Consider the following 14,856-nt stretch of genomic DNA (forward strand, 5'->3'; position numbering starts at 1 on the left):
AAGCAGGTTTTTTTTTTTTTTAGGCAAACTTGAATCAGCCCTTTTTTGCTTAGTTTATTTTGTATAAAAAAAGGGGCTCTGTAAATCTAACCACCAAACTGCTGAAATCTCTGCACCTCACAGATCCCCAGGCTGCTTATAGTGTGTATAATCAAACTTTGCAATACTTGTCTCAGGAGAAACGGTCATCTGCCAATCAGCACTATGTTATGGGAGGAGAGATAGTCCAAGCTATGTGTCCTTGTGTTCCCTGTATACAAACATATATAGATAGAGAAATTGATTGATATATTTTTAAATTTAATTCAGTAATTCAAAATTGCAGACAAAAACTAAACTGTGTGGTATTGGATAGCAATGAGCATTAATATATAGGTATAAATTGACATTTCTGCCAGTTAAGCAGCCGCTGAAGAGGGATATATATCCCATGTGCTACTTGTACTATTATATAATTCATACAGCTGAAAACTTTATTGAATTCACAAGTACCAAAATGAACAATTTACATCAATTATTAAAAAAAAATATTTGTCCATACATTGCAGCTGCAGAAAAAGCTCTTGTGTACACATCGTAAACAATTGCAATGTGTTGGTATCTCTTCCCCAGCTGCCTTTATACTATATACTGTATACTGTACTATATAGTACTACTTATGCAGCATTCTTCCCTATACCTATCCTCTGGCTGCCCCAGGCACTGAAGAATTTCCACGTCACTCCCACGGGCACCAATGGGGAGAGGAGTAGAGATTTTTGGAGTGGGCTGGAGCCATTTGATTGCAGTTTACAGTCTCTTGGAAGAGTGAATGAAATATAACGTGTGATCAGAGCTGCCTGTGAGTGGTGCCTGCAACTCCTCACCGACCCAGTCTGCGCTCTTTCCTGGTGCTGCTGAGTGTCTGCTGCATGATGAGGGACACTGAGTAGGGAGCACAACGGGTCACTGAGTTACCGGGCGTCCTGCAAACTCCGTACCTGGTTTAGCACTGCAGATTATCGGGCACTGCCCCGAGAGACCACTAGAGGGCAGCACGTGTGAAGGCACCCGTTGGCTGGAGATCAGTTTACAGCACAGTCTCATGCTGCCTATTTCCTTCGTCTGCTCCTTTCAATCACATTGATTTTTATCTCTTACCTGCGGAGGTTTGGGGGACAAGGGAAGAATATTCTAAATCATATTTCCACTTTCTGCTTGTACCTGGGGACTTGGTGATTTTGCTGGTTTTCCTCCCTCTCCAAAGAACCCTGGGATAAAACTTCAGAGTGTTACCGCAATATCTACTAATACTGTAGATGTAAGGATGAGACTGGCATCACTACATGGTCAGTGTGGGGTGTGCTGAAGCCAGACAGTATACTACCCTTTGCTAAAGAAGGAGAGGGGAGACTTCCAGCAGAACCCCAGCAAGCATGCTGCCAGAATTCCGGGGAGGATATGTTCCTCTGGTCCTGTTCCTAGGTGTTTGGAGTTTTATAACTTTTACTCTTGTTGATAGTTGTCCAAGCAAGTGTACCTGCTCCGGTCTCAATGTGGATTGTCATGGGCTTGGTCTAAAGACTGTACCAAAGGGGATCCCTAGGAATGCAGAGAGACTGTAAGTATCACTGCACATCATATAATATGAATCTGTGCTCTCTTTACTGCACCAGCATCACATACAATTTGTTACCCACTGCTATCACCTATGCACTACAATGGTATCCTTGCATCTTATAATTATATTGCAGTAGCCTATTGCTGTATTTCATAGGAAATGTTTTACCTGAGTGTACAGCTTGCCCTGAGATTCCCTGTGTTGTTGTGTTTAGTCAGTTTTCATCATCTGCTCTATCACACCAGCCAGTACAGTTGCTGTACAGCTATAGAGTAACTTTTTAGATGCAGTCTACTTCCAGATCTACTGCCTCTAGAAGAAGATTGCTCAGTATTGCTGACTGAACACATTTATTGTTAACTTGGAATTCTCTTAATGATCAGCATTGTTTATGTAATCCCATAATTCATCAAACCTGAAACTTGTGTCATCTAGGGGACAATAGTGTGACGAAGAAAAGCAATTTACAGCACACCTGGGAGGTGCACATCACATTATTACAGCACACCTGGGAGGTGCACATCACATTATTACAGCACACCTGGGAGGTGCACATCACATTATTACAGCACACCTGGGAGGTGCACATCACATTATTACAGCACACCTGGGAGGTGCACATCACATTATTACAGCACACCTGGGAGGTGCACATCACATTATTACAGCACACCTGGGAGGTGCACATCACATTATTACAGCACACCTGGGAGGTGCACATCACATTATTACAGCACACCTGGGAGGTGCACATCACATTATTACAGCACACCTGGGAGGTGCACATCACATTATTACAGCACACCTGGGAGGTGCACATCACATTATTACAGCACACCTGGGAGGTGCACATCACATTATTACAGCACACCTGGGAGGTGCACATCACATTATTACAGCACACCTGGGAGGTGCACATCACATTATTACAGCACACCTGGGAGGTGCACATCACATTATTACAGCACACCTGGGAGGTGCACATCACATTATTACAGCACACCTGGGAGGTGCACATCACATTATTACAGCACACCTGGGAGGTGCACATCACATTATTACAGCACACCTGGGAGGTGCACATCACATTATTACAGCACACCTGGGAGGTGCACATCACATTATTACAGCACACCTGGGAGGTGCACATCACATTATTACAGCACACCTGGGAGGTGCACATCACATTATTACAGCACACCTGGGAGGTGCACATCACATTATTACAGCAGTGACATTTGATGCTGTATTTTCAGTGAACTGAACTTATTTTATGGAGCTGGAAACTACTGACCTCATTGCAAAAAAAAAAAATGTGTATAAATATCTTGTTATAATTTATATATATAACTTGTTAGAATTTCATAAAGTGCCTATCTTACAAACTGTGGGCCCTAGGCAGTAACATACAAGTATTAGTGGCTTTATGTACATAAAGTATTTGTATTGTGTGTAAAAAAAAATAGATCAGAAATTGTTTTAAGTTTTGTTTTGTTTTTAAGTTGTTTGTTTGTTTTTTTCATTTTTTTGTGTGTGCAGACAAATATAGACAATAACTGATTTTGCATTCCTTTCCTCTGCAATGCTATTGTATTACATTATATATTGGACTGCATAGTATGACTGAAGTTATCATTTAATTATCTCCAGCCCACTGAAAGTTCTCAGTGACGCTAAATCTATTGCACATTGCCATATTAACCTGTGACAGCCACGGTATAATACTGTCATACCTCCATAGATTACAGCCCTGCAGGGTCACATGTTCTTCAGTCTGCCCCAGTTATGTGAGATTGGGTTTAAGTGTAAATCAAAAAAACATTTGTCCGTCAGCTTCCCATCTGCACTGCTGAGGTTATTTTTTTACTTTTAAACATGATGTTTTAATACAGTCACTTCGTTTTATTCCAAAACTTGGGTGACATCACCGTTCCCATCATCACATGGCACCCAGGCCAAACTGGATACTGTTATCAAGCTGCTATTTTCATAAAGATAAAACTGTATTCGTAGATTAAAAACTGACTCAACATCTCTATCAGCCTGTGAAAAAAATGCATCCGGAATTTCATATGGAAAAGTCACGAGTCTATAAAGTCATTATTATAGTGAATATATTTTAAGCCTAGTATTGAAAGGATTTTCCGCTTAACAAATCAATTTGACTAAATACCTTCCCATAATTATTATTTTATTGGCTTTTATTTATATACCGTGAGCATATTCTGTTGTGCCTTACAATTGGGAACTAACACAGTAGTTAAATAAGACTGGGTATTAATAGAGGCAATAAGAACACTTAGGTGAGGGTCACTACCATGGGACACTGATCAATGGATACCTTTATTAGAGTCCAGGTACTGGCATATACCTGTGACCATTGGCATTTTCTTTCTGCAGTGTCCAGGTCTTTCTCTAGCAGGAAAGAGTTGAGCAGTGCCAAATGCAAACAGCAAAGGTTCTAGTGGTCACATCTCGGTATTGGGTCCGCTATTAAAGTACTACTATTGGGAAGTAACAAGAACTAGTAATACCTAAAAAAAAAAGGGGGAAACCCCATTCAAGTTTATCATAATGTCAGAGAGGCAGCTTTGCTAAGTTTAGTTCATTCAGTTTAATTTATCTGCCTGTTATCACTTAGTCACTGGTTTTAATCACTAGCTGTACATCAAATATTCAGGACTTCATTTGAAACATAATTTTCACTTTTATTAGTTATCTATGATGTCATTTTCTTTCTGCTGGCATTTTAGCAGATTCAGTCACTGTCTAAGCTGTATTTTAGTTCTGGGTAGGATTATTTTAGGAAACATCATAAACAGACTAGTAATTAGTGGCTGTACCCTCTGCCTTATATAAATGGGTAAGCTCACTTACATGGTAATGTGTTTCAAGGAAATGTCAACTTTAAGGATGTAGGCCACAGTGTTATGGGTATGGGATTCCAGAACTTACATTTTGAAAGTATAAAACAAATATATTTGATTCGGGGGGAGGGGTGGAGGGGGTGGAATGATTTATAGTAAAATGATAGCATTGATTTCATGGATCATTTTCTGATTGAAATGGATTCCAGTATATATTAGGTGTTAAATATTTTTAAATTACTTCAGTATCAGTGAAAATAGATAATTTTTTTTATTATTTATGAACAAGGCTGTAGATGATAGAGTTACAACAATTACAGTCCAGCTTTTAGGTAATAAAAGGGACTGAATGAAGTGTGGAAATGCAATGTACAGAATGTACAACTTGTCATGTTGAAATCAAACACTTAATAAATCACATGAAGATTTGCTTTGTGTTTCCAAAGAATATGGTATCAATAAAAAAAAATGTTATATGAACAAGATATTACATACCCAACAGCTAAGGGTAGGCTAACTCTACAAGTGCCTGTGCGGAAGTTCTATGTGGGGCGCTTGGATTGTGACACTGGTTGGTTCAGTGCATTAAGAGATACATAAAGCCAATATACAGTATAAGCTAATAATGATAATAAAACGGCATTAGGCATTAAATAAACAGCAGCAATAGAGATACAACTTAAGTTTCTCTCTGTTAGCTCTTAAATTACACTTCGGATAATTGAAACTAAAGTTAGTGTACATATCAAAGTAGTGTTTTCTCATGTACTCTGATTTACATAAGACACAAACACACACCCCTATGTAATAGACGGCTAGTTGTTTTTGAAACTGTAAGCTGTACAAAAAGTCTTTGCATTTCTAGAGACATGAAGCCACTTTTAAAATTGTGTTTCTTTTTGTAGCTAAATATCACATTAATAAAAATATGTTCCTTTATTTCTTCAGAGAATTTCATATTGGGGGGTGGGGAGAAGTTTTAAACTTTAGTTATCAGCAATTAACATTTTTCTTTGGGGGGGGACTTGTTTGCAAATAGAAGTTAGACTGTCAATTTGATTAACTACATGTCATTTATTATAAATGTATGTCGATGATTTCTGATTAATTGCTCATTGCTGCATGTAGGAGCAGATATAATTGTGTTATCTACACAACACCATTACATGTACTTGTAGGCACTTTATATTTGTGAATATGATTATGATTTTTGTTACTTTTTATTTTCCTGTCTGAAATTAGCCGTTTATAAAAAAAAATTTTTAAATGAATAAATAATAAATAAAGGCTCATTAGCTGTACTTTTTATGGTTGATTTTGCTATGCTCAGCTGAATTTCAGTGTGTCCAGGCACATACTTTATTTTAGCAGTTTGCCATTATAAAATGATTTGCTGCGTTGCCTGTTTTATTAGGATACTTTGACTCATTATTTTAACTTCTATTTTCACTTATGCCTGGCTGCAAACTGCTTATTTTTGTTTCCTCTCAGAGTAACATTTGTGGTGTATAGAAACCAGAACCAAAAATGTTTACAAAGAGCAGCAGAAATCGGAAGTTAGAGCAGTAACAAGGAATTTGAAAAGCTCAAATCCATCATGTATATTTGTTTGGTTTTTTAATAGCCATCCTTTGTATGTAATTACTGTGCAGACGCTAAGATAAATGATACGCCACTGTAGTGTTTAGAGAAGTAATATTAAATTAGCATAATACGGCTGGCTGGTGTTTGGAGCCAAAGTTTAACACTAATAAATAACAGTGAATTGTAATGCAGTGAGGAGTGTAAAGTCTATTCTGTTGATATTACTCATAATTTCAAATAATAAGTACAGTATACTTGTATAGCTGGTTATAGTCAAAGCGTCTTCTAAAGTTCCAATAAGGATAGAGAGGTCTGATGAGCCATTTACTGTATGACTAGGCCAATATGTGCATAAATGTATTGCAAATATCTCAACATAGTATTGCATGCATACATACACCATGTATATTATTATTATTTATTTATCAATAGTTTCTTATATAGCGCAGCATATTCCGTTGCGCTTCACCAATGGAAACAACATTAATAGAATAACACTGGGTAACAGACAGACATAAAGGTAAGAGGGCCCTGCTCATAAGCTTACAATCTATAGGGAAATAGGTGTTGATACACAAAGATAGGTGCTACATATTGCAGATTGGTTCAGCCGGATATGCCATATATACTGTATTATTCAGTAAAGATCATTTAACATGTATGTGTAAACCTTTTTTGCATATCAGTTGTGCACTGTATAACATTGTTACAGCATTCTATTTCCACACCTTCATGTGATTTTAGGGGCAGATTCATTTACGAGTGAGGTCACTGAGAGATGTGCGGCTGCATATGCTTGTATTGAGTGTTATAATTGCTAATGCAGCAATGTGTATAAACCATGTCCTTGTCCTGCATAGTATTGTACTGTAAGTCACTGGTTTCTTGTTCACTTATTTGTTTATGTACTTTGTAAGACGCTGCGTAACACTTGTGGCGCCGTAATAAAGGATAATAATAATACAGAAGGCAGTTGTGGGAGGAAATCTGTGCTTGTTTTTTTCTTGCATTTCTATGGCCGAGCAGAAACAAGCAGGGATTTCCTGTACAACTAACCTGCGTAGTATTAGCACACAAGCTTTCTGGCGGGAAACCTTGTGGATAATTGAAATGTCTTTTATAAGTGACATTATATGGTACTTATTTCAATAATAGTTGATGCACTTCGATCTACACTGCTCTTGTATGAGCGCAATGTTACCATTGTTGGAAAAGGAAGTAATGCTGGCCATAGACTGGGCAATTGTGCAGACGATACAATGGAGTGGATGAGGGGCGTAGTGCTTGTTTGGTAATTGTTGTGCCTCTGTACACTGCACTAGGTATGGGCATGATCACAACATGCAATCGGGTCTGACCCTGGAATTTGAACACTGGTCAATCCCGGGTCGAACTCGGCTTCAGACCCCGTTTACACTGCAACTTGACCCGGGTTATTCCCGGGTTTGCCCCGTTCACACTGAACCCGGGTAATCTCTGCTTTTCTCTATAGAAGTCATTAAAAATGGTCTGTTTTAAGGTCTGACAAAGATGGTCACAAAAGGCAACAAAAGAGAGGGGTGGGGACTGATTACAGCATTGCTACAGGTTGCTGTTCTGGCTGTGTATCAGCCTGCGTTTGTGGCTTCTGGTCAGGCTGTGGTACAGGTTGCTGTTCTGGCTGTGGCAGGCTGTGTATCAGCCTGCGTTTGTGGCTTCTGGTCAGGCTGTGGTGCAGGCTGCAGTTCTGGCTATGGCAGGCTGTGTGCCTGCCTGCTTTTGTGGCTGCTGGTCAGGCTGCTGTGGTGCAGGAGGTTAGGCAGGCAAGCGATGGCTTCATGTGCATCTCTCTGCAGGGCACTGACAAATTACATCATCTGCCAGTGCCCCAGAAGCTCCAATCAGCATCTTTCAGAGCTAGCCGGGTCAAATAAGCAGGGTAGCACCCGTTCACACTGCCGCATGACACGGGAACAACCCATGTTCAACCCTGCTCTTCTGGGAGCCGTTCACACAGAGCATCGACCCGGCAATAACCCGGGTTATTCGGTTGGTGTAAAAGGGGTATTATTATCCATTGTATGGTTTAAGTATGCTGGTAGATTATAGGCTTGCCAACAGCATTCAGTAACAATATGTGGGTTTTGAAGCCAACAGTGTTTATTCTAATAAAAGGGGATTCCAGAGAGAAAAAGATGATTTTGCCTCATTTTAAAGCACATATGAAACCTCATGATAAATATGAATTACATTTCACAATTATGGTCTCCTATTGTATAGGATGCAATGAAGAGCAACTAAATTAATGAGGATTGTGAAAGAACTCATTAATGAGGATAGATTGACGGTGCTATATTTATTTAGACTAAAGACTAGAACAACCACACTTTCCACCTGTAATATAATATCAGGAGCAAAATAGATTATTAAGAGTAGTCAAAGTATTCAAAACACACTCCCAAATACAATGTCATGTCTTTCTAGTAAAATACAAATCAACAGGCTGCTACCACATGTCCACTGGGGATGTAGTTATATTGCCGGTGAACGGGATGCCGGCCGTCGAAGAGTTCTAGAAATATGAGCATGTGTGGCCAGCGGGTATGTATGCATGTAGAAGTTTCACCAGTCTGGAATCAAGTGAAGTCTCTTCAGCATTACTGGTTCTCATTTTGAGGAATATCTTATGCTTGTTAATTATAGTCTTCATTCTAGCACCCTGCACCTGTCACAACCCGTGCAGTTCCTCCTTCCTGCCTGGGGTGTCGCTCTCTGCTCTGGTTCTTATAGCACACTCTGGTCTGTATGTCAGCTGAGTGAACTAGAAGCACCAGAGCAGAGAGCGACACCCCAGGCAGGAAAGCGGAACTGCACAGGTTGTGACAGGTACAGGGTGCTAGAAAGAAAGACTAAATTAGATTCAGACCCTCTTAGAGGTCTGCAGGGATGTTAGTAAGCATACATGGGAATTTTTCCTGTGTTGCACGTTTGTTAAATTGAAATAAACCCTAAGGAGTTGATGTATCAAGCAGTGAAAACAGTGGAGTTGCCCATAGCAGCTAATTAGTTTCTACCTATCATTTTATAGAATATACTTAATAAATGCTACCTCAAAGCTGATTGGTTGCTATGGGCAACTTCAACAATGGTCCACATCTCCAGTCTTTTCACTCCCTCTTTTGATACATGGATATTGCTGTTTGGTTGCACTAAGCAGTACTTTCAATGGTGTATCTATAATGGGTGCAGTGTGTGCAGGGCACAGGGTCCAGGGGGGCCCCGCACTGCACACACTGCACCCATATTAGTTTAAATGTATCTGTCCGTGGTCCCACGTCGGGTGTCAGCTCTGCTCAGAACACCGGAAAATGGCCACCACAGCCATTTTTCCGGCGTTCTGCACACGCGCAGTAGACTTTGGGTACGGAGTCTACTAATGCTCCCGTGGTTGGCCAGCTGCGTTAGTTGGCTGCCGGCCACCGGGGAGAGAGGAGGGGGCCCCACACGGGGATTGCACATGGGCAAGCCCCTGAGTACTTTAGATGGGTTTAGCCACTTTACATGACTAAACCCGGTCTGTTTGGGTGCATCATGCCAAAAAACTGAAACAGTTGAATATAACACCTTTAGTTTAGATGGGCAATTGGGTAAAAATAATTGAATAGCCCCTAAGTCTACTAAAGGAGACTGACCTCAAAATGGTAGATAACATAGGACAATTGCTCGCAGTGAGCTTCCACACAAAGTAAAGCATATAATTACTGTCATTGCATAGGAATATGGGATCTTTAATAAATAGATTCATAGTTCTTAGTTTAATTGGCTGCAGGTTTGGGGTCGTTGTCCTGCTGCAAAATAAATTTGGAGACAATCAGACGCTTCCCTGATGGTATTGCATGATGGATAAGTACCTGCCTGTACTTCTCAGCATTGTGGACACCATTAATCCTGACCAAATCCTCAACTCCATTTTCTGAAATGCAGCCTCAAACTTGAGAGGAACCTCCACCATGCTTCACTGTTGCCTGCAGACACTCATTCCATCTGCATAATATGTAATGTAGTTAGTTTGTGTGTGTATGTCACCATCTGTAACCATTCCAATATTGAATGCTACAGTGGAAAATGTCTGCAGTGTTTTAAATAAATGATAACAATAATAATTACGTAACTTTTTATGGTGCACATGAGGGTGTAAATTAAACAATAGTGAATGATTTTTATGGGCCCCAAATTATAAGGAGTCAAGAACCCAGCCAGAAACTGTTTTCCTCTAAAAGGGCCAGCTGATATCTGGTTACATAATTATACATTATTACCTGAAGGAAACTGGATTTGCACAGCCAGGGCTCAAAGTAATGTAGTGGCATGCAGGAGAAGTCAAGAGCCCTTATGCCACATTGCTATGGGGGTTCCTTGGCCACACATTAATGACTTGCTAGCAATTATGGTTTATTACATTGTTTACAAGGAAAATATGTTTTGAATGTCTCTACCTTTCACTCTGCAGTCTTCCCACCTGGTCCTAATGACTCGCACAAGGGACTAAAGGAATTATATAAACAAGAAGTTGCACAACTGTTAGAATTAAGTATTGTTATGTAGTTAGAATGAGAGTTATTGAAAGCAATAGTTAAATAAACACTTTCTGTTTGGCAAAGAACAAAAAGTTCCCTAAAATATGTGGTTATTTTTATTTGTTATTGCTATAGAAATCTTGACTAATATTTTGGAAATCTATTTGTGGTTGGTGAAAGTCTGCGACCACACTTTGCAAAAACAAATGGTTTACATTTTCTAAAAATGTGCAAGTTTTTAGGATTAGTCTTTCTGATGACTAGAGTTTTGTTTTTATTCCTTTTTGTAAAGTGTTGGTAGCGTTGCAATGACAGTATAGTTACAGATAAACACTAACTCGTACATTAATTTGTAATACATAAAAAAGTGTAACAATATTTAAATAGGAAATGTCTTTAATAAATTATAAAATTGAAGCAATCACTGCCATATGTTTTCCAGACCACATCATTTCCCAAAACACAATATTTTTCAGACCTTAAGACACACGTGTTTGTCCAAAGCAAAAAAGTAACCTGCATCTAAAGCTTCCTCACTGCCATTATCAGGAAGTTGTATTTACAGTGTAGACAAATGAGGTGACTTCCTGTTGGATTTTGCCATACCGGCCGTTAATAGTGGTATTATCAGGAACGCTGGGTTGTGGCAGGAGGGGAAAACAAATTCCATTTGCACCATAAATACTAAACCATCTATTGATGCAAAAAATATGAAAATGGTGTATGAAATACTGTAGGGTTTAAATGGAAAGGCACTGAATTTACTACAGTGAGTGAATTTTATTTGCCATATTATTATTATTATTATTATTATTACCAGTTATTTATATAGCGCACACATATTCCGCATCGCTTCACAGAGAATATTTGGCCATCACATCAGTCCCTGCCCCAGTGGAGCTTACAGTCTATATTCCCTAACACATGCTCATGCACATACACACTAGGGTTATGCCATAATTCAGAAATTCAAAGAGATACACTCCACAAATGATAATTATCTGGCATATCTAGCTGCAAATGGGGTCCAGTAGGTAGGCAAGGCTATGTAACACAATTGATCTGTGAACCTGTTGAACAAAATCCACAAGGTGGGAATAAAGGAACACGGTTTTGCTGAGAGATCAGTTTACCGCTCCAAAGTTCTACCAGTCTACCAGAAATAGGATCCATAGTTAGTGCTGACAGCTCCATACTTTGGGGCATATTCAATTAGACGCGAAAAGTCCCGTACTTTTCGCATGCCGGACTTTCGCTGCTTTTTCATGCGATAAAGTATTGTGCTTGTCCCCTTATTCAATTAGAAATCGGCGAAAACGGGACCCGGCAAACCGCAAACAGACGAAAAGTGCTGTCAGATTTGGGGAAATCAGCCTGACACCGCCCAAAAGATGTACTAACATTGGGGATCACTATAGATACCCCCGAATAAGCCTGCTGAAGGTATTTGGGGTACTTAAATGCTCTCAATAGCTGCTAATTAGCGTCTTTGCACAAGTGGTGAAGAATAGCATTTAGCAGGGGTTTTCTGCAGAAAATAACTAGTCCCACACATTTGGGGTACACAAAAATGGGTGCTAGCATATTTTAAAGTTGCTAAAGTGAAGTTTTAAAAAATCCACCTTCCGCAACCACCTGCAAACTTAAAAACACCTGGGGCATCCTTGGGGACCCCCCTGGAGTCTATTTCACTAGTCTTTAAATTTGTCCCCCAACTTTGGACTTTTTCGCCCCCAAAATGAAAGTACTTTTTTGGGGTGATCTAAAGTATTTTTTAAACTTTTTTTGATGCAGTTTACCTTTGGGGGACTGTACCAAGGGTGCAGGGTTTTTTTTCCGAAGTTTGCACCCTAAAACCCCAATTCTGCAGTTTTTTTCGACACCTATTCATAGGCAAAACTTTTTCGCCGGTTCCATTGCATTGAGTTTCCGCACCGGCGAAAAGTAAATGGAATTGAATACGGAGGAAACTTTTTCGCATGGCGAAATGATGTCACTCGCGATACTGTATCGCTGAAAAATGGCTTTTCGCCGCTAATCGAATACAGACCTTTTTCTTTATCGTTCCCCTTTCTCTCTGTTTCTCCCCATGTGTTTGTGAATTCTTTCTTTAATGCTAATCACAATTGGATTATAGATGGAGTCTGCCTTGCCTACTCCCCCAGGTTCTCTCCTGTAGTGTAAGAAGGATAGGGTAATGGCTACCTGAACTCCCTGTCTTTCAGCTTCACAACTGTTCTTAGTGAGCTGATCTTTGATGGAAGTTCGAGAACCTCCATGCCCGACATCTCACTGCAGCCACCTTAGATAAACTGCGGGTAAGTATGTCTCTGTCCACCAGGGCGACATTCACAATGTCAACAGCAGGTCGACATTGATTATGTTGACATGGTTAAATGTTGACTTAATTAATGTTGACACCTGTCAACATTTCCAGGAGGGTTATGGTTAGCGTTGTAGTCTTTTATTATAGCTTAATTGCCTGAAAAAAAACAATCTCTACATTGTATAATAGTAAATCACCTGCTGGATTTTGCTTGTTAAAACTACATTCTCTTGTGTACTTTCACTCTGTAACATTCTGGAGGATTTAATCCCTTTTGAATGGATAGAGCAGAAATATTGCAGTACTCCATATGCATGGCTTGTGACAGTGCATTGATATTATACACTGATAACTGCGTCCTGGTGCCACTGCTTGCCAAAGTGTTTGAAGGCTCTTTCTCTGTTAGGGATTAAAGATGCAGAATAAATTTGCAAATGTACCATAAGCATTTTGCTCCTTATCTATCCGCATCACATTCTCTTTTCCCCATCTCTCTCTCTCTCAACCACCAAACTACTATAACGGCCCGAGATCAACGATGGCGGGTCCCTATAGTTAACAGGTTAACCTGGTCGATATCGACCAGGTTGGCCTGCATGCACGGGCGATGGCATACCTCCCAACTGTCCCGCATTCAGCGGGACAGTCCCGTTCTCTGGGACTGTCCCACTGTCCCACCCGCGGGCCACAGTGTACTGCGGTGGGGGGTGCATAGCAGAGCAGTGGGTGTGCAGAAGGTGAACAGGTGCCATGCGTATGCACATGGCATCTGTTCACCTGTGTAGGGAGAGCCTGGGGCTGCCCAGCAACTCGGAGTGTGCTGGGCACGCCCACTATAATGACACAAACGGGGGTTGCCGCGAGGATCATTGATGGTTGTTGGAGAGGGCTAAAAAAAGGACGATATAAACAGTCAAATCATAAACAATATCGTTATTGTTTATATCGTCCTTTTTATCTGACCTATTGATTTCAGTTTCCTATTTTGAACTCTGAATGAATGTTACTTTCATTCGGACTACTCGGAGCGATCGGAATCCGTTCGCTCGCCCAGCAAAGACAGCCCAGAGTAATGAGTGACAGGATAGGCCGTTTGTGGGTGGTAACAGGGGCAGGACACTAATAACTGGGGAGTGGAGGTGCGAACACAGGCGTGCCTGAGTGTAGCAACGCCATTTCAGAGGCGTGCATAATTATCAGCCAGCGTCCTAGTACACGTCACCTGCCTGTTTTTTACACTGAAGTCCTTGCAGTGCTTGCGGTAAGGTAAGGCAACCACAAGCGCTGCGAGCCCTTCCGATGGTCCTCGATGTACCAATGTTTTAGTAAACTTCCTGGAGATGACGTGCGCTAGTGGGCGTTTCTACATATGCTAATGGTTGTTTATAGACACAAAGTGATCGCTCGCCAACACAAAGTGGGCGTGCTAATGCCTTTCCGAGCGAGCACCTGCCATGCCATCACTTAGCCGAATTTGCATACACAGGGTGCAAGCGATCGCATCTAGTGAGCGGCTCTGAATGAGCTCCTCTATGCATTAACGCCCGTTAACTGCACTTAACACCCTTTTTTAACACTCGTTAAAAAGGGGTTCATGTGAATAAGGGAGTCTAGATGAAAAGCTTAGGCGATAAAGCCAGAGGCTACCTCCCTTTTTCACCTGTGCAATATTAATGGGTCTTATTGAATTCCCCCCTTGGTTCGAAAAGCCTTGGACATCTAGATCCTCCCATCATAAGGTACAAACGCCCAGAGCCTTCATCTTTCACCTATTTTGGCAGTCCCATGTGTGTCCTATATACAGTGCCTTGCAAAAGTATTCACCCCCCTTGGCTTTTTACCTTTTTTGTTGCATTACAACCTGTATTTTATTTTTATTTTTTTATCTGAATTTTATGTGATGGATCTGTACAAAATAGTCTA

At 40.5% G+C, this 14,856-nt stretch overlaps 1 protein-coding gene across 2 annotated transcripts in view; it reads left to right on the forward strand.

Annotated features, from left to right (window-relative positions):
* Positions 1-849: 849 nt before the first annotated feature.
* The window catches only part of SLIT3 (slit guidance ligand 3), a 747,204-nt gene continuing 733,197 nt past the window's right edge, over positions 850-14,856 (forward strand). For both annotated transcript variants that reach the window (XM_088451316.1, XM_088451322.1), the window contains exon 1: positions 850-1,600. In XM_088451316.1, the coding sequence (XP_088307442.1) occupies positions 1,416-1,600 (185 nt within the window). In that variant the 5' untranslated portion in view covers positions 850-1,415. The remainder of the gene's footprint in view (positions 1,601-14,856) is intronic.

This window comes from Taudactylus pleione, unplaced genomic scaffold (assembly GCF_031769625.1).
Source record: "Taudactylus pleione unplaced genomic scaffold, aTauple2 ptg000025l, whole genome shotgun sequence".
NCBI lineage: Eukaryota > Metazoa > Chordata > Amphibia > Anura > Myobatrachidae > Taudactylus > Taudactylus pleione.